We start from the raw sequence: 23,649 nt of genomic DNA on the forward strand, positions 1-23,649 counted from the left end.
CAAGAATAGCCTAATAATGCAATATCTTAACTCACATAAACACATAAAGTATATTGACTTATTGTCGCAAGTATGAAAAATATTTGAAAATATTTCACGCCCCTATTCTGCATGTTGGAATGGAATGTGCCGAATTAGCAAACCGAGGTGTGCGGTCCTCTCCTGAATCAGTTCGAGACCGGAGAGAAGTCGAGACCAGTCGAGACCAGTCGAGACCAAAATTCGTCGGACGTCTATCTACAGTGGTGAGTACCGATTCTTCTTAGCAGCTGTGTTTTATTCGGGGTCTAAGCGGTGACAGGGCAGTGTAGACGGGATCTAATCGGGGACAGATCCGTGTGGATGGGTCGTAGCGGAGACAGGGCCATGTAGACGGGGTCTTAGCAGGGACGAGATCATGCTGACGGGGTCTGAATGCTGACAGGGTCGTTTAAAAGGGGTCTCAGCGGGGACAGTGCCAAAGAAACGGGGTCTGAGCGGAGACAGGTCCGAGTAAACGGGGTCTTAGCGGGGACAGGGCCGACTAAACGGGGTCTGATCGGGAGCAGGGCCGTGTAAACGGGGTCTGAGCGGGGACAGGTCCGAGTAAACGGGGTCTGATCGGGAACAGGGCCGTTTTAACGGGGTTTGATCGGAGACAGGGCCGTGTTAACGGGGTTTGATCGGAGACAGGGCTGTGTAAACGGAGTCTGATCGGAGACAGGTCCGAGAAAACTGGGTTTGATCGGAGACAAGGCAGAGTAAACGGGGTTTGATCGGAGACAGGGCCGAGTAAACGGGGTTTGATCGGAGACAGGGTCGAGTTAACGGGGTTTGATCGGAGACAGGGCCGTGTAAACGGGGTTTGATCGGAGACAGGGCCGAGTAAACGGGGTTTGATCGGAGACAGGGCCGTGTAAACGGGGTCTGATCGGAGACAGGGCCGTGTTAACGGGGTCTGATGGGGAACAGGTCCGAGTAAACGGGGTCTGATCGGGAACAGGTCCGAGTAAATGGGGTGTGATCGGAGACAGGGCCGAGTAAACGGAGTTTGATCGGAGACAGGGCCGTGTAAACGGGGTCTGATCGGAGACAGGGCCGTGTAAACGGGGTCTGATCGGACGCAGGGCCGTGTAAACGGGATTTGATCGGAGATAGGGCCGTGTAAACGGGGTTTGATCGGAGACAGGGCCGTGTAAACGGGGTATGATTGGGGACAGGGCCGTTTTAACGGGATTTGATCGGAGACAGGGCCGAGTAAACGGGGTCTGATCGGAGACAGGGCCGTGTAAACGGGGTTTAATCGGAGACAGGGCCGTGTAAACGGGTTTGATCGGAGACAGGGCCGTGTAAACGGGGTCTGATCGGACGCAGGGCCGTGTAAACGGGATTTGATCGGAGATAGGGCTGTGTAAACGGTGTTTGATCGGCGACAGGGCCGTGTAAACGGGGTTTCATCGGAGACAGGGCCGTTTTAACGGGGTTTGATCGGAGACAGGGCCGAGTAAACGGGGTTTGATCGGAGACAGGGCCGTGTAAACGGGGTTTGATCGGAGACAGCACTGCACGAAATGGCCTCGTTTCCCGGCGTATACGTACCGGGATTTTTCTGTATTTTTGTCGGATACTGACGGATACTGACGGATACATGCGGATTCGTGTAAGGTATCCGACTATTTCCGCACCGGTATATGGAATATTTCCTGAAGAATCCGAAAGTATAGCCTCCGTTGCAGACTCTGAAGCGGCTTTTTGGGGGGCTAAATAATACACTTTTTGCAGCCACCCCGTAACTATCAGCCATCCTGTAACCATAAGCCGCCTAGAGTCTGCGTTATTACGGCATGTCAAAGCGAAATTAAAATCACGTTAGGGCGATTAACGCAGAGGTGCGAATTTCCGGCCTATGGTACACCGCACAATAAGAACAGTATACACGCACCTCCCCCAGTCAGTGTGCTGTCACGCTTGTGGCAAAATAGTTTGCCATTTCTCATTAAAAACCCGTTTTTAAGACTCAATCGAAGAAAGTCATCGAAGAAAACAAGGAAAAACGTAAACAAAACAAGAATTTCGCCCGTGCATTTCAGCCTCTACGTCGTGATTTGCCGCGGTTCGCCTTAATTTCTGGCCGTATTCGACACAATATCTATTTCTTCGAATATTTTTCCGTGAAAATTCTCCGTATGTACCGTAGATAAATCGTTATTTTCGCTAAGAATTCACATACGTCACGACGCTCGCTCGAGTCCCAACCTGCCCCGTCCAACAAGACGTAAACAAAACAAGAATTTTCGCCCGTGCATTTCAGCCTCTACGTCGTGATTTGCCGCGGTTCGCCTTTATTTCTGGCCGTATTCGACACAATATATATTCCTGTGAATATTTTTTCGTGAAAATTCTCCGTATTTACCGTAGATAAATCGTTATTTTCGCTATGAATTCACATAAGTCATGACGCTCGCTCGAGTCGCAACCCGTCCCGGGCCGTCCGCCATGTTTTTAAACCCATTGATATGCAAGGTTCTGAGCGCTGATTGGGCTGCGTCATAAAGACTGTGCTCTGATTGGTTGACAGCAAGATGTGACGTGACCACACGGGCGGGAATTTCCTTTTACACTTCGGGCGTTTCTTGTCAAAATAGATCGCATTTTGTGACGATTGAAGCAGTATTATAGCGACCTTCGTAACAAATTGATTTTGAAAAATTAACAAAGTTTTTTCTGATCACAACATTCAGTTACTAGTACTTTTCCTAGTCAATTAATTATCGCGGTACGGTCAATCAATTTTCGCGGTACGGCCCTCCCCAAGTGGACGGCCTCTCAAGATCTCAGTCGCGGTCTGGCGGAAACACTGCTTCTAATAATCGAAGTTTGTCTTTAGGAACAGTAGAAATAGCAAACTATTTTGCCACAAGCGTGACAGCACACTGACTGGGGGAGGTGCGTGTATACTGTTCTTATTGTGCGGTGTACCATAGGCCGGAAATTCGCACCTCTGCGTTAATCGCCCTAACGTGATTTTAATTTCGCTTTGACATGCCGTAATAACGCAGACTCTAGGCGGCTTATGGTTACAGGATGGCTGATAGTTACGGGGTGGCTGCAAAAAGTGTATTATTTAGCCCCCCAAAAAGCCGCTTCAGAGTCTGCAACGGAGGCTACCGAAAGTAAGGGATTTTCGACGAATACGGAGCCGTACACTGTACGGAAATGCCACCGATCCTGACGGATACGAACAGGAATTTTTCTGTATTTTTGGCGGATACTGACGGATACATGCGGATTCGTGTAACGTATCCGACTATTTCCGCACCGGTATATGGAATATTTCCTGAAGAATCCGAAAGTAAGGGATTTTCGACGAATACGGAGCCGTACACTGTACGGAAATGCCACCGATCCTGACGGATACGAACAGGAATTTTTCTGTATTTTTGGCGGATACTGACGGATACATGCGGATTCGTGTAACGTATCCGACTATTTCCGCACCGGTATATGGAATATTTCCTGAAGAATCCGAAAGTAAGGGATTTTCGACGAATACGGAGCCGTACACTGTACGGAAATGCCACCGATCCTCACGGATACGAACAGGAATTTTTCTGTATTTTTGGCGGATACTGACGGATACATACGGATTCGTGTTACGTATCCGACTATTTCCGCACCGGTATATGGAATATTTCCTGAAGAATCCGAAAGTAAGGGATTTTCGACGAATACGGAGCCGTACACTGTACGGAAATGCCACAGATCCTGACGGATGCGTACAGGGATTTTTCTGTATTTTGAAGAAAATGGTGAATACTGACGGATACAGGTGGACAAAACAACGAATCCGTAACGGATCCGACTAAGTGCTTCCATTCCTAATTTAACTATACCCAAAACATCATTTTGAATGACAGGAAGTTTGGGAAAGCCTGTATGTAACATATGTATCATTTCATATCTCAACATAATGTATTTCTAAGTTCAAAAACTATCAAATACAATACAATACGGAAGTACTTTGTGGCTAAATGATCCATTTCATTTGAGACAGGCTGAGGGACATCCATATACTCAAAGCACCACTGCATATGCAGGTTAATGTCGGTAAATTGGGGTTGTGCAAGCACAATGTTCTGACAAATTATGAAATGTATTACAATTAACACCATCACAACATTGTGGTAATATTTACTACTGTATAGTGCCCTTGGACCAAAATCATCTACATGTTCTAAATATTCCACTAAAGTAATAAAAGCCTTATTTGTGGCCAGCTCTTCGTCTAAAAGCCATCAGATACAATTGTTTCAAATACAGAGGTTGAAAATAGAAAGTAACATTATACTGTCTGAAGAACTCCCATGATGACACGCCACATTTTAAACGTAAGTAGCATATGCCGTGGAACTGCATGTGTATAATCGTCCTCTCCCCATTCTCTGACTACATCTGAGTTCACTTCTTCCATGCACTCTTGGTAAGGGACAGGCAAGGCTGATTTCTTCTGTATCTGCATGTTGGACTCAGCTTGGAGTCCATCTTGTGATGAACCAGTTCCTATATGATAAAACCAAATGATGAATAAATATCAATTCACGTATTTAAGGAACATGTCACATGATTTTGACATGGGCTTCGTTTCATCACAGCAGCTACAAAAAACACGGGACAATGGATATCCATCATGCCTCTCTCAGCTAACATTGAAGTGTACCGATGATGGACTTACCAAAGGAGCCTGAGGTACTCAGCAGCTGAGCATCTGACAGTTGATTGCTTTGTTCCCAGCCAAGGTCCTCACAATATGTGCTGCATTTGTGAAGGAGGTATCTGCCGATGCTGTACTGGATATATATATATAAATGGAAACAATGACAAATATTAAACATATCACATACTCGCATGTGTAAAAAAATGAATCTGGGCATCGTTGAATTGACTACGTAAAACTTACATCTATAACTTGAATATGATATTGATCAAACATGCACAGCTATAACTGAATGAAATAATCACTGAGGCACACTACTGCCTCCTTATAAGTTCTAGTTCACTATCCACAAACTGTGGGATCTTTGTGGGACAAATACTTATGACATTTTCTTCCCTTCCATATATTTAATTATCTTTCCCTCCACTGCTTGCTATTTTGTATCTGAAACGTTAACCAGACACACATGTCTGATGACCATTGGCAAGAATGAACAAATTGAAATTTTAAATTTCCTAGATCCTAACGCCGTAAAAGGGCAGGTCGGCTGGAGAATTCTTATGGTCATGCGAATGCGATGATATGTCAAGCCACAATAGGAGGATAACTGACGTCAAAACTAGTTAGAAACGGGAATTTTTCAATTTGTACTTACCAAAGGGCAGTCCCTCAAAATGATGAATCAACTCCCTACCAGCGTTTACAAGGGGGGAGGGGGGCGACGAATATTGCATGCACGAAGAAGACAACGTCGCAATTCCGTGCGTTTGAGTTTACACCGAATTCCCTTCGACTCTCAAGTCACTCAAAAATCACTGGTCGACCATGGTAGACTCTGGCGATGCCATGTTAAGCACAGAAGGTGATGAAACGCCGTTCTTGTCTGTGCTGTTAACCGAAAGAAAACCGTTAACGTTTGTCGCGCCCAGAAGTGTCTTGTGGGTAATTTGGATATCCGACACGAATCCGTGTTCCGTACACGTCAGGATCCGAGACAGCTCATGACTTCTAACATATTGGCAAATCTGAACTTCTAACATATTGGCAAATACATAAAAAAATGAAAGATCCGAGTAGATATTTTATCTGTACCCGAAACGTATCCAGACGTATACGGCATCAGAATTGCTGGATCTGAGGTGTTCCTGGTATTTGTCCGAATTTGCTCGGAAACGTTCCGTATCTGTACCCGAAACATATGAAGGATCCAGACGTATACGGCGCGGGAATTGTCGGATCTGAGGTGCATCGGATCCAATCGGAAACGTTCCGTATCTGCTATGATGCGCAGTTCCGGATCTGTTGGATTCGTCAGGATCTGAGATCATGCCGCGTGCCGTGCAGTGTGTATTTGTTGGTCAGGATCCGAAGCAACTACCGACAAACAATCCAAACATCTCTGCCATATTGACAAATATCTAGAAACGAAGGATCCGCGCAAATATCCTCAGGTATCCGACGCGCATCACGGATCCAGACGTATACGGCGTCGGAATTGCCGGATCTGAGGTGTACCTGGTAATTGTCTGAATTTGCTCGGAAACGTTCCGTATCTGTACCCGAAACGTATGAAGGATCCAGACGTATACGGCGCCGGAATTGTCTGATCTGAGGTGCATCGGATCCAATCGGAAACGTTCCGTATCTGCTATGATGCGCAATTCCGGATCTGCTGGATTCGTCAGGAAATGAGATCATGCCGTGCGGTGTGTATTTATTCGTCAGGATCCGAAGCAACTACCGACATACAAACAATCCGAACATTCCAAATATCAAAAAACGAGGGATCCGCGCAAATATCTTCGGGTATCCGAGGCGCATCACGAATCCAGAAGAATACGGCGTCGGAATTCGTCGGATCTGCGGGCACTTCAGTATCCGAGCAGTGAACTGGGATTTTTCCGGATTCGCTCGGAAACGCCATGAGGCCCGATTCCGGATACGTCGGATCCGTCAGGATACGTGGCCATTTCGTGCAGTGCAGGGTCGAGTAAACGGGGTTTGATCGGAGACAGGGCCGAGTAAACGGGGTCTGATCTGGAACAGGGCCGTTTTAACGGGGTTTGATCGGAGACAGGGCCGTGTAAACGGGGTATGATTGGGAACAGGGCCGTTTTAACGGGATTTGATCGGAGACAGGGCCGAGTAAACGGGGTCTGATCGGAGACAGGGCCGTGTAAACGGGGTTTGATCGGGAACAGGGCCGTTTTAACGGGATTTGATCGGAGACAGGGCCGAGTAAACGGGGTCTGATCGGAGACAGGGCCGTGTAAACGGGGTTTAATCGGAGACAGGGCCGTGTAAACGGGTTTGATAGGAGACAGGTCCGTGTTAACGGGGTCTGATCGGAGACAGGGCCGTGTAAACGGTGTTTGATCGGAGACAGGGCCGTGTAAACGGGGTTTGATCGGAGACAAGTCCGAGTAAACGGGGTCTGATCGGGAACAGGGCAGTTTTAACGGGGTTTGATCGGAGTCAGGTCCGAGTAAACGGGGTCTGATCGGGAACAGGACCGTTTTAACGGGGTTTGATCGGAGACAGGGCCGAGTAAACGGAGTCTGATCGGAGACAGGGCCGTGTAAACGGGGTTTGATCGGAGACAGGGCCGTGTAAACGGGTTTGATCGGAGACAGGTCCGTTTTAACGGGGTTTGATCGGAGACAGGGCTGAGTAAACGGGGTTTGATCGGAGACAGGGCCGAGTAAACGGGGTTTGATCGGAGACAGGGCCGTGTTAACGGGGTTTGATCGGAGACAGGGCCGAGGAAACGGGGTTTGATCGGAGACAGGTCCGAGTAAACGAGGTCTGATATGGAACAGGGCAGTTTTAACGGGGTTTGATAGGAGACAGGGCCGAGACAACGGGGTGTGATCGGAGACAGGGCCGTGTAAACGGGGTTTGATCGGAAACAGGACAGTTTTAACGGGGTTTGATCGGAGACAGGGCAGTTTTAACGGGGTTTGATCGGAGACAGGGCCGAGGAAACGGGGTTTGATCGGAGACAGGTCCGAGTAAACGGGGTCTGATCTGGAACAGGGCAGTTTTAACGGGGTTTGATAGGAGACAGGGCCGTGTAAACGGGGTCTGATCGGACGCAGGGCCGTGTAAACGGGATTTGATCGGAGATAGGGCTGTGTAAACGGTGTTTGATCGGCGACAGGGCCGTGTAAACGGGGTTTCATCGGAGACAGGGCCGTTTTAACGGGGTTTGATCGGAGACAGGGCCGAGTAAACGGGGTTTGATCGGAGACAGGGCCGTGTAAACGGGGTTTGATCGGGAACAGGTCCGAGTAAACGGGGTCTGATCGGAGACGGGTCCGAGTAAACGGGGTCTGATCGGGAACAGGGCCGTGTTAACGCGGTTTGATCGGAGACAGGGCCGAGTAAACGGGGTTTGATCGGAGACAGGGCCGTGTAAACGGGGTTTGATCGGGAACAGGTCCGAGTAAACGGGGTCTGATCGGAGACAGGTCCGAGTAAACGGGGTCTGATCGGGAACAGGGCCGTGTTAACGGGGTTTGATCGGAGACAGGACCGTGTAAACGGGGTCTGATCGGAGACAGGGCCGTGTTAACGGGGTTTGATCGGAGACAGGGCCGAGTAAACGGGGTTTGATCGGAGAAAGGGCCGTGTAAACGGGTTTGATCGGAGACAGGGCCGTGTTAACGGGGTCTGATCGGAGACAGGGCCGTGTAAACGGTGTTTGATCGGAGACGGGACCGTGTAAACGGGGTCTGATCGGGAACAGGTCCGAGTAAACGGGGTCTGATCGGAGACATGTCCGAGTAAACGGGGTCTCATCGGGAACAAGGCGCTTTTAACGGGGTTTGATCGGAGACAGGGCCGAGTAAACGGGGTCTGATCGGAGACAGGGCCGTGTAAACGGGGTTTAATCGGAGAAAGGGCCGTGTAAACGGGTTTGATCGGAGACAGGTCCGTGTTAACGGGGTCTGATCGGAGACAGGGCCGTGTAAACGGTGTTTGATCGGAGATAGGGCTGTGTAAACGGTGTTTGATCGGAGACAGGGCCGTGTAAACGGGGTTTCATCGGAGACAGGGCCGTTTTAACGGGGTTTGATCGGAGACAGGGCCGTGTAAACGGGGTTTGATCGGAGACAGGGCCGAGTAAACGGGGTTTGATCGGAGACAGGGCCGTGTAAACGGGGTCTGATCGGAGACAGGGCCGTGTTAACGGGGTCTGATGGGGAACAGGTCCGAGTAAACGGGGTCTGATCGGGAACAGTCCCGAGTAAATGGGGTGTGATCGGAGACAGGGCCGAGTAAACGGAGTTTGATCGGAGAACAGGGCCGTGTAAACGGGGTCTGATCGGAGACAGGGCCGTGTAAACGGGGTCTGATCGGACGCAGGGCCGTGTAAACGGGATTTGATCGGAGATAGGGCTGTGTAAACGGTGTTTGATCGGCGACAGGGCCGTGTAAACGGGGTTTCATCGGAGACAGGGCCGTTTTAACGGGGTTTGATCGGAGACAGGGCCGAGTAAACGGGGTTTGATCGGAGACAGGGCCGTGTAAACGGGGTTTGATCGGAGACAGGGTCGAGTAAACGGGGTTTGATCGGAGACAGGGCCGAGTAAACGGGGTCTGATCTGGAACAGGGCCGTTTTAACGGGGTTTGATCGGAGACAGGGCCGTGTAAACGGGGTATGATTGGGAACAGGGCCGTTTTAACGGGATTTGATCGGAGACAGGTCCGAGTTAACGGGGTCTGATCGGAGACAGGGCCGTGTAAACGGGGTTTAATCGGAGACAGGGCCGTGTAAACGGGTTTGATCGGAGACAGGGCCGTGTAAACGGGGTCTGATCGGACGCAGGGCCGTGTAAACGGGATTTGATCGGAGATAGGGCTGTGTAAACGGTGTTTGATCGGCGACAGGGCCGTGTAAACGGGGTTTCATCGGAGACAGGGCCGTTTTAACGGGGTTTGATCGGAGACAGGGCCGAGTAAACGGGGTTTGATCGGAGACAGGGCCGTGTAAACGGGGTTTGATCGGAGACAGGGTCGAGTAAACGGGGTTTGATCGGAGACAGGGCCGAGTAAACGGGGTCTGATCTGGAACAGGGCCGTTTTAACGGGGTTTGATCGGAGACAGGGCCGTGTAATGCTAGGGTCACATTTCCTAACCGGGGCCAGGCCGGGCTGTTTGCGAAAACGAAAAATCAACGTGTGTGTCAATAGATTTGCACAAGCTATGCCCTTAAATAATTTTGTGTACGTTTTGTGTTTCTGTTGTCTTTTATATAACACTTTTCGTTCCCAAAGACTGCCCGGCCGGGCCCCGGATCGGAAATGTGACCCTAGCATAAACGGGGTATGATTGGGAACAGGGCCGTTTTAACGGGATTTGATCGGAGACAGGGCCGAGTAAACGGGGTCTGATCGGAGACAGGGCCGTGTAAACGGGGTTTAATCGGAGACAGGGCCGTGTAAACGGGTTTGATCGGAGACAGGTCCGTGTTAACGGGGTCTGATCGGAGACAGGTCCGTGTAAACGGTGTTTGATCGGAGACAGGGCCGTGTAAACGGGGTTTGATCGGAGACAAGTCCGAGTAAACGGGGTCTGATCGGGAACAGGGCAGTTTTAACGGGGTTTGATCGGAGTCAGGTCCGAGTAAACGGGGTCTGATCGGGAACAGGACCGTTTGAACGGGGTTTGATCGGAGACAGGGCCGAGTAAACGGGGTCTGATCGGAGACAGGGCCGTGTAAACGGGGTTTGATCGGAGACAGGGCCGTGTAAACGGGTTTGATCGGAGACAGGTCCGTTTTAACGGGGTTTGATCGGAGACAGGGCCGAGTAAACGGGGTTTGATCGGAGACAGGGCCGAGTAAACGGGGTTTGATCGGAGATAGGGCCGAGTAAACGGGGTTTGATCGGAGACAGGGCCGAGTAAACGGGGTTTGACCGGAGACAGGGCCGAGTAAACGGGGTTTGATCGGAGACAGGGCCGAGTAAACGGGGTCTGATCGGAGACAGGGCCGTGTAAACGGGGTTTGATCGGAGACAGGGCCGTGTAAACGGGGTTTGATCGGGAACAGGGCCGTGTAAACGGGGTTTGATCGGAGACAGGGCCGAGTAAACGGGGTTTGATCGGAGACAGGGCCGAGTAAACGGGGTTTGATCGGAGACAGGGCCGTGTAAACGGGGTTTGATCGGAGACAGGGCCGTGTAAACGGGGTTTGATCGGAGACAGGGCCGTGTAAACGGGGTTTGATCGGGAACAGGGCCGTTTTAACGGGGTTTGATCGGAGACAGGGCCGAGTAAACGGGGTTTGATCGGAGACAGGGCCGTGTAAACGGGGTTTGATCGGAGACAGGGCCGTGTTAACGGGGTCTGATCGGAGACAGGGCCGTGTAAACGGGTTTGATCGGAGACAGGGCCGTGTAAACGGGGTCTGATCGGAGACAGGGCCGAGTAAACGGGGTTTGATCGGAGACAGGTCTGTGTTAACGGGGTTTGATCGGAGACAGGGCCGAGGAAACGGGGTTTGATCGGAGACAGGTCCGAGTAAACGGGGTCTGATCGGAGACAGGGCCGTGTAAACGGGTTTGATCGGAGACAGGGCCGAGTAAACGGGGTTTGATCGGAGACAGGGCCGTTTGAACGGGGTTTGACCGGAGACAGGTCCGAGTAAACGGGGTTTGATCGGAGACAGGGCCGAGTAAACGGGGTCTGATCGGAGACAGGGCCGTGTAAACGGGGTTTGATCGGAGACAGGGCCGTGTAAACGGGGTTTGATCGGGAACAGTGCCGTTTTAACGGGGTTTGATCGGAGACAGGGCCGAGTAAACGGGGTCTGATCGGAGACAGGGCCGTGGAAACGGGGTTAGATCGGAGACAGGGCCGTGTTAACGGGGTCTGATCGGAGACAGGGCCGTGTAAACGGGTTTGATCGGAGACAGGGCCGTGTAAACGGGGTCTGATCGGAGACAGGGCCGAGTAAACGGGGTTTGATCGGAGACAGGTCTGTGTTAACGGGGTTTGATCGGAGACAGGGCCGAGTAAGCGGGGTTTGAGCTTGGACATTGTCGTGCGGACGGGATTAGAGCGGGGACAGGGCCGTAAGATTGGGGTTTTATCGGAGACAGGGCCATGTTATCGAGGTCTATGCAGGGTTTCCTTTGTCTAGAAAGCAAGTTTACACCACCAGAGGCTGTGAAATAGACATCTCTATAGTCATACCAGGTTCTGATGTATCGTCTTCTTTTAGGTTCAGAGACAACTTTGAGTCATCATGGCAATTCGTCACATCATTGCGCTTTCTGTCTTGGTCCTCGCGGCTTTTGTCGCTGAAGGTGAGTTGTTGATTTAAGGTTCTTCCTTAATATAAACACATTATTGCCCTAAGGCTTTTTGCAAAAATAAATTGTGAATTTAGATCATATCTTTGAGAAGCAATGCCACTATGGAAGATGTTTTTATTCTCATTTCAACTGCTAATGTTCCAAAACTAAGTTTGCTGGGTTTGACTTCTTTGTTGTTATAATGGAGGACGATGAAATCAATTCTTGTGTGATTTTTGGAGGAGCGTCTTCTTGTTATTGTTATTGTGGGAAAATATGTTTAAAGTAGGATGTATATTAATGGCTTCTTTGAATATGTCACTTCTTTCGCAATTGTTGAGTGCACAGTTGGAGATTAAGTATAGGCACTTGTCATTTGAGACGTCTTTATTTTTGCTGTTTTTTGGCATTTTGTATGGTGATGATTGGTAAGATGTTTGATTTTAGGGAAATCGGAAACGTTCGGTATACACTTTATGTCCAGTTGTGTATTCATGTGGTAATCGTCGCTGTTCTGTTATGCCCCCTTCCCCCCTCCCGGCCCCCCATTCCACTTGGACAGCGCTCTCCCCGCGCTCTCGATGCGACCGAAAATTTTACAGATTGCTCTACGAATTTCATAAAATAGTTATTTTCTTAGGCTTTGTCTGTTTTGTTGTATATTTAGTCATGCATTTATATTTTGCATGATATTCAAATGATTGATACAAGGGTTGCACAAATCCGATTTAGGTCGCAGCGAGAGCGCCGTCTAGTGGCATGGGGGCTTTTAGGGCCCTGTCACACTTGTGCGTATACTAAAGGGCGCTTGAGTTGCGGATTTAAATTTTTTCGTTCATGTAAGGTTTGCGGGAAAATAGTTGTTTTCTACTTTAACCCACAATTGAGCAGTCTAGTTATCAAACCTAGGAAATGACTTCTTCGGCTGCAAACTTAACCTAAAACAAAACCTTGTTGATACGCAACTCATGCGGGCTTGAATATGCGCACAAGTGTGACAGGGCCCTTAGTGAGTGTACTTTCGCTTTAAAATGGTTCTCCTGTTGTTATTTCAGGAGAGGCTGCTAGCATTAATAAACTTCCGTCTGAGGCAAGGGTATGTACTCAATGTTTGGTGTTCCACAGACTTTGGTACATTAGTAGTTTATGAAATTCTTTTAACATTTTGATTCATACATAAAGTTAAGTGGAGAAGTTTCATCAGCAAGACACTCATTGAAGGAAATGTTGAACATTTGATGTTTGAACATTTTGCAAGGCATGCATTTGCTCCTTGTGGACCTAGTTGGTGTTCTTCTTCTTTACTGCTTAGCCTCATATCTGAGATTTAGAGTTAGCGTGACTCTTTCATTAGCTCATCAGTAAAGGTAACGTTCGACTATTTTGTGTGGTGCTACATTTCAGTTTATTCCATTGGAACACACACTGGATACTGATGTATGTCATGTAATATCATTCATTGCAGTTCTTGCGTCGTTCCAGCAGGGAAAAACGTGACCGTTCTGTAAGTGTGATTCTATTGTTATCATTGATAAAAGTTTGTTTGTTTGATACACAAAAACTTAGTGGATGTTTCTCGGCAAGACAGAAATTCATTAAATGTTGAACATTTGTTGTTGGAACATTTTGAGTCTCGGAATCATGGTACTGATGCTAGAAAATGTAATTGAGACTCTTTCTTTAAATCTTTAATAAAAATAATTACTTGGTGTAACACTCCCGTTTATTCTATTCTACATGAACACACAGAAAATATTGTATTGTATATCATGTAATATCATGGCGGTTTTGTAGAATACATTAATGTTTCGGTGGATGTCTGTTGTAGTTATTCCTAATATTTTCCTAATGTTTCGATAAGTCTGTTTGATGCATTAAATTTTGCTCACCAGTAAAGGTAATGTTAGACTATTTTGTGTGGTGTTACATTCCAGTTTATTCTATTGGAAGGCACACTGGATACTGATGTTTGTCATGTAATATCATTAATAGGAGTCCTCGAGTTCCAGCGAGGAAAGCGATGAAGTAAGTGTGATTCTATTGTTATCATTAATAAAAGTTTGTTTGACACACAAACATATATGGATGGTTCTCGGCAACACAGTGATTCATGAAATGTTGAACATTTGTGGTTGGAACATTTTGAGTCTCGGAATCATGGTACTGATGCTAGAAAATGTAATCGGGACTCTTTCTTTAAATCTTTAGTAAAAGTATTGCTTCACTGTTTTGTGCGGTGTCACACTCCTATTTAATCTACTAGAACACACAGTAAATGTTGTATTGTATATCATGTAATATCATGGCAGTTTTGTAGAATACATTAATGTACAGCGGTGATCTTCTTCATCTTCTTTACTGCCTCATATCTGAGATTTAGTGTTAGTGTGACTCTTTCATTAGCTCACCAGTAAAGGTAACTATAGACTGTTTTGTGTGGTGTTACATTCCAGTTTATTCTATTGAAACACATACTGTAAAAATCTGTACATCATGTAATATCATAGCATTTCTGTGGAATGTTTTCATCTTTGTCTTGAGTGGATGTTTGTTGTTGTTTTCCTTAACATTTCTGACTGTTTCTACAGGATTTCGTCAGGGGCATGGCCAGCGAAAATGCTTTTCGTCTGAAGGCTGAACTGGCAAATGTAAGTGTGATTCTATTGTCAAATCATTAATAAAAGTTTGTTTGATGCACAAAAGTTTAGTGGATGTTTCTCGGCAAGACAGTCATTTATGTACTGTTGGACATTTGTCCTTTGAACATTTTGTAGGACCGCGCGGTGAAGGACATCATGAGACAAGAGAGTTATGATGTAAGTGTAGCTCTTTCATTAGCTCATTAGTAAAACGTGACGTTAGACTGCTTTGTGTGGTGCTACATTCCAGTTTATTCTATTGGAACACACACTGGATACTGATATATGTCATGTAATATCATTCATGGCAGTTCTTGAGTAGTTCTTTGTTGTTGCTTTCCTTAACGTTTTCTTATTGTTTTTATAGGACAAGATCGGCGACATCAAAACCTTGATCTCCAGGAAGGACAGCATGGGCGCTTCTCGTCTGGCGGAAATAAAACATGTAAGTGTGATTCCATTGTTATCATTGATTAAAGTTTCTTTGATAACGTTACACAAAAACTTAGTGGATGTTTCTCGGCAAGACAGCGATTCATGAAATGTCGAACATTTCTGGTTGGAACATTTTGAGTCTCGGAATCATGAAACTGATGCTAGAAAATGTAATTGAGACTCTTTCTTTTCTTTAGTAAAAATCATTCTTAGCTGTTTTGACTTTTGTTCGGTGTTACATCCCAGTTTATTCCATTGGAACACACACTGCAAAAAGCTATATATCATGTGATATCTTAACAGTTTTGTAAAATACTTTCATCTTTGTCTCAAACGGATTTTTGCTGTTGTTTTCCTTAAGATTCTTTACTATTTGTATGAGTTGAGCGACTACATCACAGACTAGTGGATATCAAGTAATATCATGACAGTTTTGTAGAATACTGGTATTAGTTTAATCTTTGTCTCGAGTGGATTTTGTTGTTGTTGTTCTTAGCATTTTCTGACTGTTTCTATAGTTGTTTGACATGATAACCCCGGTAGGAACTTTTGGTTATGACATGTGATTCTTTCTCTAACTCCTTAGTAAAGGTAGCGCTGCACTGTATTCTTAGGCCCCGACGTAGTTTAACCCCCGACGTAAATCATTTATAAATATTTGTTTGATACACGAAATTGTGTGGGTGTTCTTTAGTGAAAATAATTCTTAGCTGTTTTGTTCGGTGTAACACTCCCATGTATTCTATTCTAATTGAACACACAGAAAATATTGTATTGTGTATCATGTAATATCATGGCGGTTTTGTAGGATATATTCATGTCTCGGTCGATGTCTGTTGTAGTTATTCTTAATATTTTCTTAATGTTTCGATAAGTCTGTTTGATGCATGGAATTAAGTAGAGAAACATGTTCCTCAGCAAGACCATCAGTCTAGGAAATGTTTAACATTTGTGGCAAGTTTATGGACTCAAAGATTGTCCAAATCACACAGTACATTTTATTCTTAAGAATACACAAAAGCTTTGATATTGACAAGGAGAATGTATACTTTAATTGTTAACTGAACATGTAGTGTTAGCTTTGTGAAATAGTTTTACCTCAGTCTCTTTCTGATCGTTTCCACAGGACCTCGATCGGTACGCTAAGGAATGGGTGGCTGTGGTATGTATGAATTGTCTCTAAGAACAAATCATAGATTTATTTTAGAATAAACCAGAGAGCATTTGAATGTTTAAATGCTGGAACGATAGTACAGTGATAGCACAGATGACCTTCTGATCATCAGAATACATACAGCAGGATGAACATAACCTTAACATAGTGGTAATTTTCAGAATAGATCTATCTCTGTCCAGACGTTTATATTATCTGCAAGATTCCCAGAGACAAAACAACAGACCCACTTGGCCTTGAACCTTGCTTTTAATGAGGATCAAAGTACCACCAGGGTACCATTGAAACGACCTTCTCTGTGGGCAGTCAATGCTAGACTGGGGGCTGGCAGCACATGCGGTCGCGAACGCTTGGCTACAGCTAATTAACATAATTCAGCTGCCGACAAAATCTTCACATTACATTTTGTAATTGGTAACGGTTTCTGACTGTTTCCACAGGACGCCGCCTGCAACAGGCTCGAGAAAATGCTTGCACGTGAACTCAAGGTGTGCTTGATTCTTCTCTAAATACTTAATTTCATTCAAGAACTAGAGTTAAGTATTTGTGCTACATATACTTTAAGTATAACATACGTTAGTATAGCGATTACGGGGTCTTCTTGTAGATATGAATTGGTATTGAATTTTTCTTTTAAATTGAGTTGAATGTGTGATAGCTGTGTCCCGATTTGTTCAAAAATAGAACGCTAGCGACCCCCAAAAAACACTCCTCCCAATAAAATGTTATGGTGACCCTGTGATGTCAATTTTCAAGATGGCGGCCACTACACATGCCAACGGATTCAACAAAGGTTTTGCTACGCAAGCCTGTAATAAGCCAGAGAACAGTTAGGGGATATAGAGAATAAGTCAGGGGTAAACACATGTAGTCACAGAACCATTCTGTAATGCACATTGCCAGTTAAAACAGTATGTACTTGGTAGCACCATGTGTATCTTTAGTTATTAGAGGACAAACAGAAGGGTAGGGGTAGCTTTCAGATAGTGGTAATTTCGTAGAATAGTTTTTGATCTTTGCCACTTTTTCATTGTCATTGTTGCTATCTTTAACATTTTTTTCTCATTCTTCATCTAGGCCGAACAGCCCTCCGGCATGAAAGCCGAGATCAAGACCACCTTGGACGAAAGGAAGCAGAGGAGGAAGGAGTCCTACGCCATCTACATCTACAAGGTGCTGAAGCAGGTGCACCCCGACACCGGCGTCCCCAGCAACTCCTTCGTCAACGACGTCTTTGAACGGATCGCTGGAGAGGCTTCTCGTCTGGCTGTAAGTATGATTCTATCGTTAGATCGTTAGTAAATGTCTGTTTGATGCATGAAAATAAGTGGAGAAAAATGTTCCTTAAGCCGGCGTCACAATTCATGCGAGCGTCGGCCGAATTTGTAGATCGCCCGAAGCTCGCCGAATTTAAAAATCGCCCGAGCGCCGACCGTATTTTCCAATGAAAATCTCGGGTGACGTCCGTGGAACACTAAAATCTATAAATCCCCCATGAGAATGTACCATCTCTTGGACATGGACGAAGTCAGTATCGACTTACCTGGTAAAAGGCCAATATTTGGATCAACTTTTATTTCTAAAAATCGCCCGAAGCCCGCGTAATCGACAGGACGTCGGCCGTACTTCGGGCGAAAATGCACATTTGAAGCTCGCCAACACGTCGGCCGAGCTGAATTTCTTACTTCAATTCATGCGAGCATCGGCCGATTTTGTAGATCGCCGGAAGCTCGCCGAATTTCAAATTCGCCCGAGCGTCGACCGTATTTTTCACTGAAAACCTGCCCCGTCACAAATTGAACGGGGCTCGGGCGACGTCCGTCGAACGCTAATAATCATAAATCCCACATAAGACGGTACCATCTCTTGGACACGGACGAAGTCAGAATCAAATGACCTGGTAACAATCTCAAATTTGGACCAACTTTACTTTCTGAGTTGTGGCAAATCTGTAGGGCACAAGTGAAGTAGGTGGGCACACTGAAAATAATCACATAAAGAGGCATTTTGTTATAGACCAATCAAAATACAAGTGCAGGAGCCACAAAGTCAACAGATCAGTCGTTTAACCCCGATCCAAAAATTTTCACCAAATAGAAATCGACCGAAGCTCGGGCGAACGCCGTCCGAGCTTCGACCTACCGTTGACAAGCCTATCGACGCCCTGCCGACGCCTGGGCGTGCCTCGGCAGACAAACATAGATCTATAATGACTCAGTGGACTTTCAACTAGTCATTTTTTGGAGAAAAAACTCAGGAAGTGAAGTCAAACCTCAAAAGTCAAGCCCCAGTTCATTAATATACAAATTGAAACAAGAAGCATTGTCTTCGGTGTCAACATTTTATTTATAATTCTTTTTTTTGAATGAAAATTTAACTTTGCATTGAATTGTCTTTCATTAGAAAAGTTTGGCAGCATTCGTCGACAAGTTGAAATTAGTATTAGTTAATATTACAGTATCATCTATCATCTTATGTTATGAACCAAACTGTCGTTTCCTTTTATCTATAAACAAGAAGGAGTTCGGCCGAGGCCCGTCCAAGCTCCCATCAACACCTGCACAACGCTCGCCCGAAGCACGCCTTACTTTTCATGAGTCGGCCGGAACACTGACGACGGTCGTCCGACTATTGTTCAAGGCCCGTGCGAGGCTCGCACGAGGCCGAAGAGTTCGGGCGACCTCCGACCGATCAAAAATCGGGTCTAAAATCCTCGGATGCCCGCCCGAATATTGGCCGAGCGCTGGGCGTTGCTCGGGCGAGCTACGGGCAAACTGTTGACGAGCTGTGCGAGTTCAAAAATCGTCGCCGAGGCCTCGCTGAATTTAAGCGCAGCTTCCAGTGACACGCGAACGTCGGCCGAGCTCCGAAAATTCGCCCGAAGCCCGTAGAATCGGCAGGACGTCGGTCGTTCTTCGCCCGAAAATCGCCATTTGGAGCTCGCCGACAAGTCGGCCGAGCTAATTTCTTGATTTGTGACGGGGGCTTTAGCAATACTATCATTCAACGAAATGTTTAACATTTGTGGCCAAAATACTGCAGTTACTGCATATATTATCTGCAAGATTCCCAGAGACAAATCAACAGACATACTTGGCCTTGAACCTTGCTTTTAATGAGGACCAAAGTACCACCAGGGTACTATCAAAACGACCTTCTCTGTGGGCAGGCAATGCTAGACTGGGGGCTGGTCACTAACGCTAGTCTACAGCTTATTAACATGATTGAGCTACCGACAAAATCTCCACAGTAAATTTTGTTTTTGAAAATGGTAACGTTTTCTGACTGTTTCCACAGGGCACCGCGTGCACGCAGCAGAAGAGTCAGGGAACCTTTGACAACTGCATGTACAGGAAGCTGAACCTTGCTTTTAATGAGGATCAAAGTAACACCAGGGTACGACCTTCTCGGTGGGAAGGCAATGCTAGACTGAGGGCTGGCAGCACATGTGGTCGCTAACGCTTGTCTACAGCTAATTAACATAATTGAGCGGACATGTTGTAAGGGATTGCATTCGTCATTTCGGATGGTGACGTAAAGCCGGTGGCCCAGTGTATGAGGGAGCTTCGGGCGTAAGCCTCAAGCGTCAAACCTCTGCACGTAAAAGAACTCAACACACTTATCGAGAAGAGTAGGGGTGACCCGATGTGCTTGGCCCAAAACGCGAGCCTCAGCGAAGCCGCATTGCACTACCACTAGCTACTTGAAAAAGCATCATGCTTCACCTCAATTGAGGATGACTGCTTTACTTACTTACTTAGAGCTACCGCCAACATCTTCTTAGTAAATTTTGTTTTTGTAAATGGTAACGTTTTCTGACTGTTTTCGCAGGAAGCCGCCTGCAAGGTGCTCGAGAAAGTGCTTGGACCCCAGGTGTGTTTAATTCTTCTGTGAATACTTCATTTCATTCAAGAATAAGCTATAGATCGGTTAGAGGACATAGAGAATAAATCAAAGAGGTTTAGTCACAGAACAATTCTGTAATGCACATCACCCGTTAAAAGAATATTTAGTTGGTAGCACCATGCGTATCTGTAGTCATTAGAAGACAAACCGAAGAATATGGATAGGTTTCAGATAGTGGCAATTTTGTAGAATAGATTTTGATCTTTGCCACTTTTATGTTGCTATTGTTGCTATCCTTAACATTTTCTCTCATTCTTCATCTAGACAAGACAGGCCGGCTCCGACGTGAACATCAACGCGATGTTGGCCGCCTTGGACAAAATGGATGCGTAGTCCTGTGGTATGTTAACTACATGAATCAAATGCTGTATGCATAACTGTTAATTGATTACACTAGACATGGCCGTCTCTATTAACCTCATATAATACATGTACAGTATGTTGTGACCCATGTATAGAAGTAGTTCTGTGGTACGTTAAATGACTGAAGCAAATGCTGTATGCATAACTGTTGAATGATTACACTAGACATGGTTGCCCCTATCAACCTCATATAATACATTTACATGTACAGTATGTTGTGACCCATGTATAGAAGTAGTTCTGTGGTACGTTAAATGACTGAAGCAAATGCTGTATGCATAACTGTTGAATGATTACACTAGACATGGTTGCCCCTATCAACCTCATATAATACATTTACATGTACAGTATGTTGTGACCCATGTATAGAAGTAGTCCTGTGGTACGTTAAATGACTGAAGCAAATGCTGTATGCATAACTGTTGAATGATTACACTAGACATGGTTGCACCTGTTAACCTCATATATACATGTATGTTATGCTGTGACCCCTATAGTACTGAAATGTGTGTTTGAACTTTAGGAAGATTCCAGGGAGCCAGAACATCTGCTGGGGAAATTTATTTAGTCCTATAGTAATTGATTTTTGTTATAAGTACACATGATAATTTGCAGCCAAGCGTCGCCAAAGTGTTTTTTAACATTGTTCTTGTTTTCTTTTCATTTTAGGTGACCCATGCACCATCTGGTACGCCTCAGTGCTAACACTGCATCACGTGACCAGCCTCATCATCTAATCACAGCCCATCTTTTAAGCCCATCTCCAGTACATCTCGTTCATAACTGTTCATTGTAATTTGCATGTTCAAACTTTTCAGTAATCAATGTAATACCGGTAAATACAGTCTCTCCTCTGCTTGCGTTTGTACAAACGAATTCCTTTTGTGTTTTCGCGAATACTTACATCTATTTATTGCAATTTCATGGAATGTCGCTTGTGTAACGTCGATTTGCAGTTAATAAACCAAGATGTGTGACTTAAACGTGTGTTGACGTTGACGTTTTGTTCTTGTTAATCAATATATCTCAATTCTTAGCCGTAGTACAGGAAGTCTGTATGGTACACTTTAGTCTAGTACATAGAGTATTGTGTAGCCTGGAGGAACCATAACCTTAAGTCCCTGTTCATATAGTTAGTATGAAAGCTTGAACACAATCCCAAGAAATAACGTTTTAAATTGTTTGACTTCATGTAATCACAAAGCAACGACAAGGGCGAGGGGGTTTAAAATGGGAAGGGGGTAAAGGAGAAAGGGTTATTTTTCTCTTAGACCGCCATCATCTAAATAAAAATCAAACCATAATGAGTAGGTCAACACGTCCAAAGAATACAAGCAAATAAACAAACAAACAAACATATACACACAAACATATACACAAACATACAAACATACACAGACAAACTTACACACACACAAACATATACACACTAACTTACACACAAACGGTTAGACACAGACGTACATACAAACATATAAGCACACATACATACATATGCATATATACAAACACACTCACAAGCTAACATACAAATACACACAGCTACAGAGAGACAAACATACGGACACACAGACAGACAGACAATAAAACACACGAAAATGATGGGGGTGTAAAAAAAGGGAGGGGGTATCCCAAAAAGTATAAACAAATAAAAAAAAATCATAGACAAACATGCACACACAAACACACACACACACAGACAAATACACACATACACAAACATATACAAACTAACTTACACACAAACCTACACGTACAAAATTATATACGCACTAACATACAAACATACAAGCACACATACATATATACAGACATACTCACAAGAACACATACACACAGCTACAGAGGGACAAGCATATAGACACACACACACAGACAGACAGACAATGAAACACACCAAAAACAATACCGCATACTCAGAGGTAATATGGATTAATATTAACTAGACTAAAGCAAAATGGAAATCATCAACATCAACAAGTCAGTTTCCTGATTCAATCTTTGTTATTCTTGTGTAATAACGGTTACAGTCATGTACATTGGAGACAATGTAACAGAATATATCCTAACGTCACAAAGATAATACTACATTTTATGGTGGGACCGAAATCGCAACAATATGTTGCATATGAAAGTCTCCGACTTAAAGATTATACAGTTTCTCGTATTTTTGTCATGATAACTAGAGTACGTTTTAGATGCCTGCCATGGATAATCAAGTACTTTATATGGTCAGATGTAGTTATACCTCCTGCCAGGCTTTGTTTTAATTATTTTCCTGCTATCTAGAATTTTCATGGGAGTGCGTTTCCATTTTGTTTCGTAAATTTGCAATTTTGAATATTTTCGAACAGTATGTTTCCCTTACCGGTCAGGTCTTCAAGTTCATGTTCGACACATTTTGTGTAATCTCAACTCTGACCCAATTATTGTTAATAAAAAGGCTTACAGAATATTTAAAATAATTAAAGAAACGGACCACTGTGATGGTAGGGGGTGGGGGGCACAAGAGAATAATTTTATCTGTAATCATTTTGTGCATGTTTCTTATCCGTCCTTTCGTTTGGGAACCTTTCTCCAAAAATAAGTTCCATTATCCTATGTCGAAGTCCATTCCCACTACCCCCACAAAACATTTGGTCCGTCCTAAACATTAACGTTAACAGTATATATATACAGAATTATTGTTGTAGCTATCACTGTCATTCGTAGTTACCTGAGATATTAAAAACGGTTGATAAGATTATTGGTATAAAAGGGGGGTGAACTTTGAAGGCTACTATATAAGGGAAAGATAGAATGTTAGACATAACTGTAAAAGAGATGGAAAGATGAAGGGATGGGAAGAAAGGAAAAGAAAAGCAAAAATCAACAAGGCAATCAGATATTGCAAATTTCAACCCCAATAGCAGGTCACGCAGATATAATCATGATCCCCCTCTAGCGGAACATACAGAAACTGCAGTGCGAAAACACACCCCAACGTAGAAAACCAAGCAAAAGGCAATGCTCGATAATACGTAAGATACTGGACGGTATGATAAAAGAAGAACAAGTGTATCAATTGTCACTGCACGAAATGGCCTCGGATCCTGGCGGATACGTACAGGGATTTTTCTGCATTTTTGGTGGATAC

The 23,649-nt window shown here is 45.1% G+C and overlaps 1 protein-coding gene and 2 long non-coding RNA genes across 4 annotated transcripts; 2 read left to right on the top strand and 1 right to left on the bottom strand.

The window, feature by feature from the left end:
* Positions 1-142: 142 nt before the first annotated feature.
* Positions 143-15,073, top strand: LOC136426687 (uncharacterized). Of its 2 annotated transcripts, XR_010754319.1 has the most exons (5): positions 143-245; positions 11,924-12,008; positions 13,052-13,092; positions 13,462-13,500; positions 13,989-14,022. It is a non-coding gene; the product is annotated as an uncharacterized lncRNA (long non-coding RNA). The 2 variants fall into 2 exon arrangements; XR_010754320.1 differs by lacking the exons at positions 13,462-13,500; positions 13,989-14,022 and adding an exon at positions 15,003-15,073.
* LOC136427201 (uncharacterized) lies at positions 3,753-6,672 on the bottom strand. Its single transcript, XR_010754381.1, has 2 exons — positions 4,712-6,672; positions 3,753-4,539 (listed from the first exon to the last, which is right to left on the bottom strand). It is a non-coding gene; the product is annotated as an uncharacterized lncRNA (long non-coding RNA).
* Positions 15,074-15,659: 586 nt separating the features above from the next.
* LOC136426614 (uncharacterized) lies at positions 15,660-21,496 on the top strand. Its single transcript, XM_066415294.1, has 7 exons — positions 15,660-16,232; positions 16,685-16,732; positions 17,322-17,513; positions 19,542-19,640; positions 20,076-20,117; positions 20,415-20,490; positions 21,183-21,496. The coding sequence occupies exons 2-6, from the start codon at positions 16,712-16,714 to the stop codon at positions 20,481-20,483; spliced, it is 423 nt and encodes a 140-aa protein (XP_066271391.1). The 5' UTR covers positions 15,660-16,232; positions 16,685-16,711; the 3' UTR covers positions 20,484-20,490; positions 21,183-21,496.
* Positions 21,497-23,649: the final 2,153 nt, after the last annotated feature.

Source organism: Branchiostoma lanceolatum, chromosome 2 (genome assembly GCF_035083965.1).
Source record: "Branchiostoma lanceolatum isolate klBraLanc5 chromosome 2, klBraLanc5.hap2, whole genome shotgun sequence".
In the NCBI taxonomy this organism is placed as follows: Eukaryota; Metazoa; Chordata; class Leptocardii; order Amphioxiformes; family Branchiostomatidae; genus Branchiostoma; species Branchiostoma lanceolatum.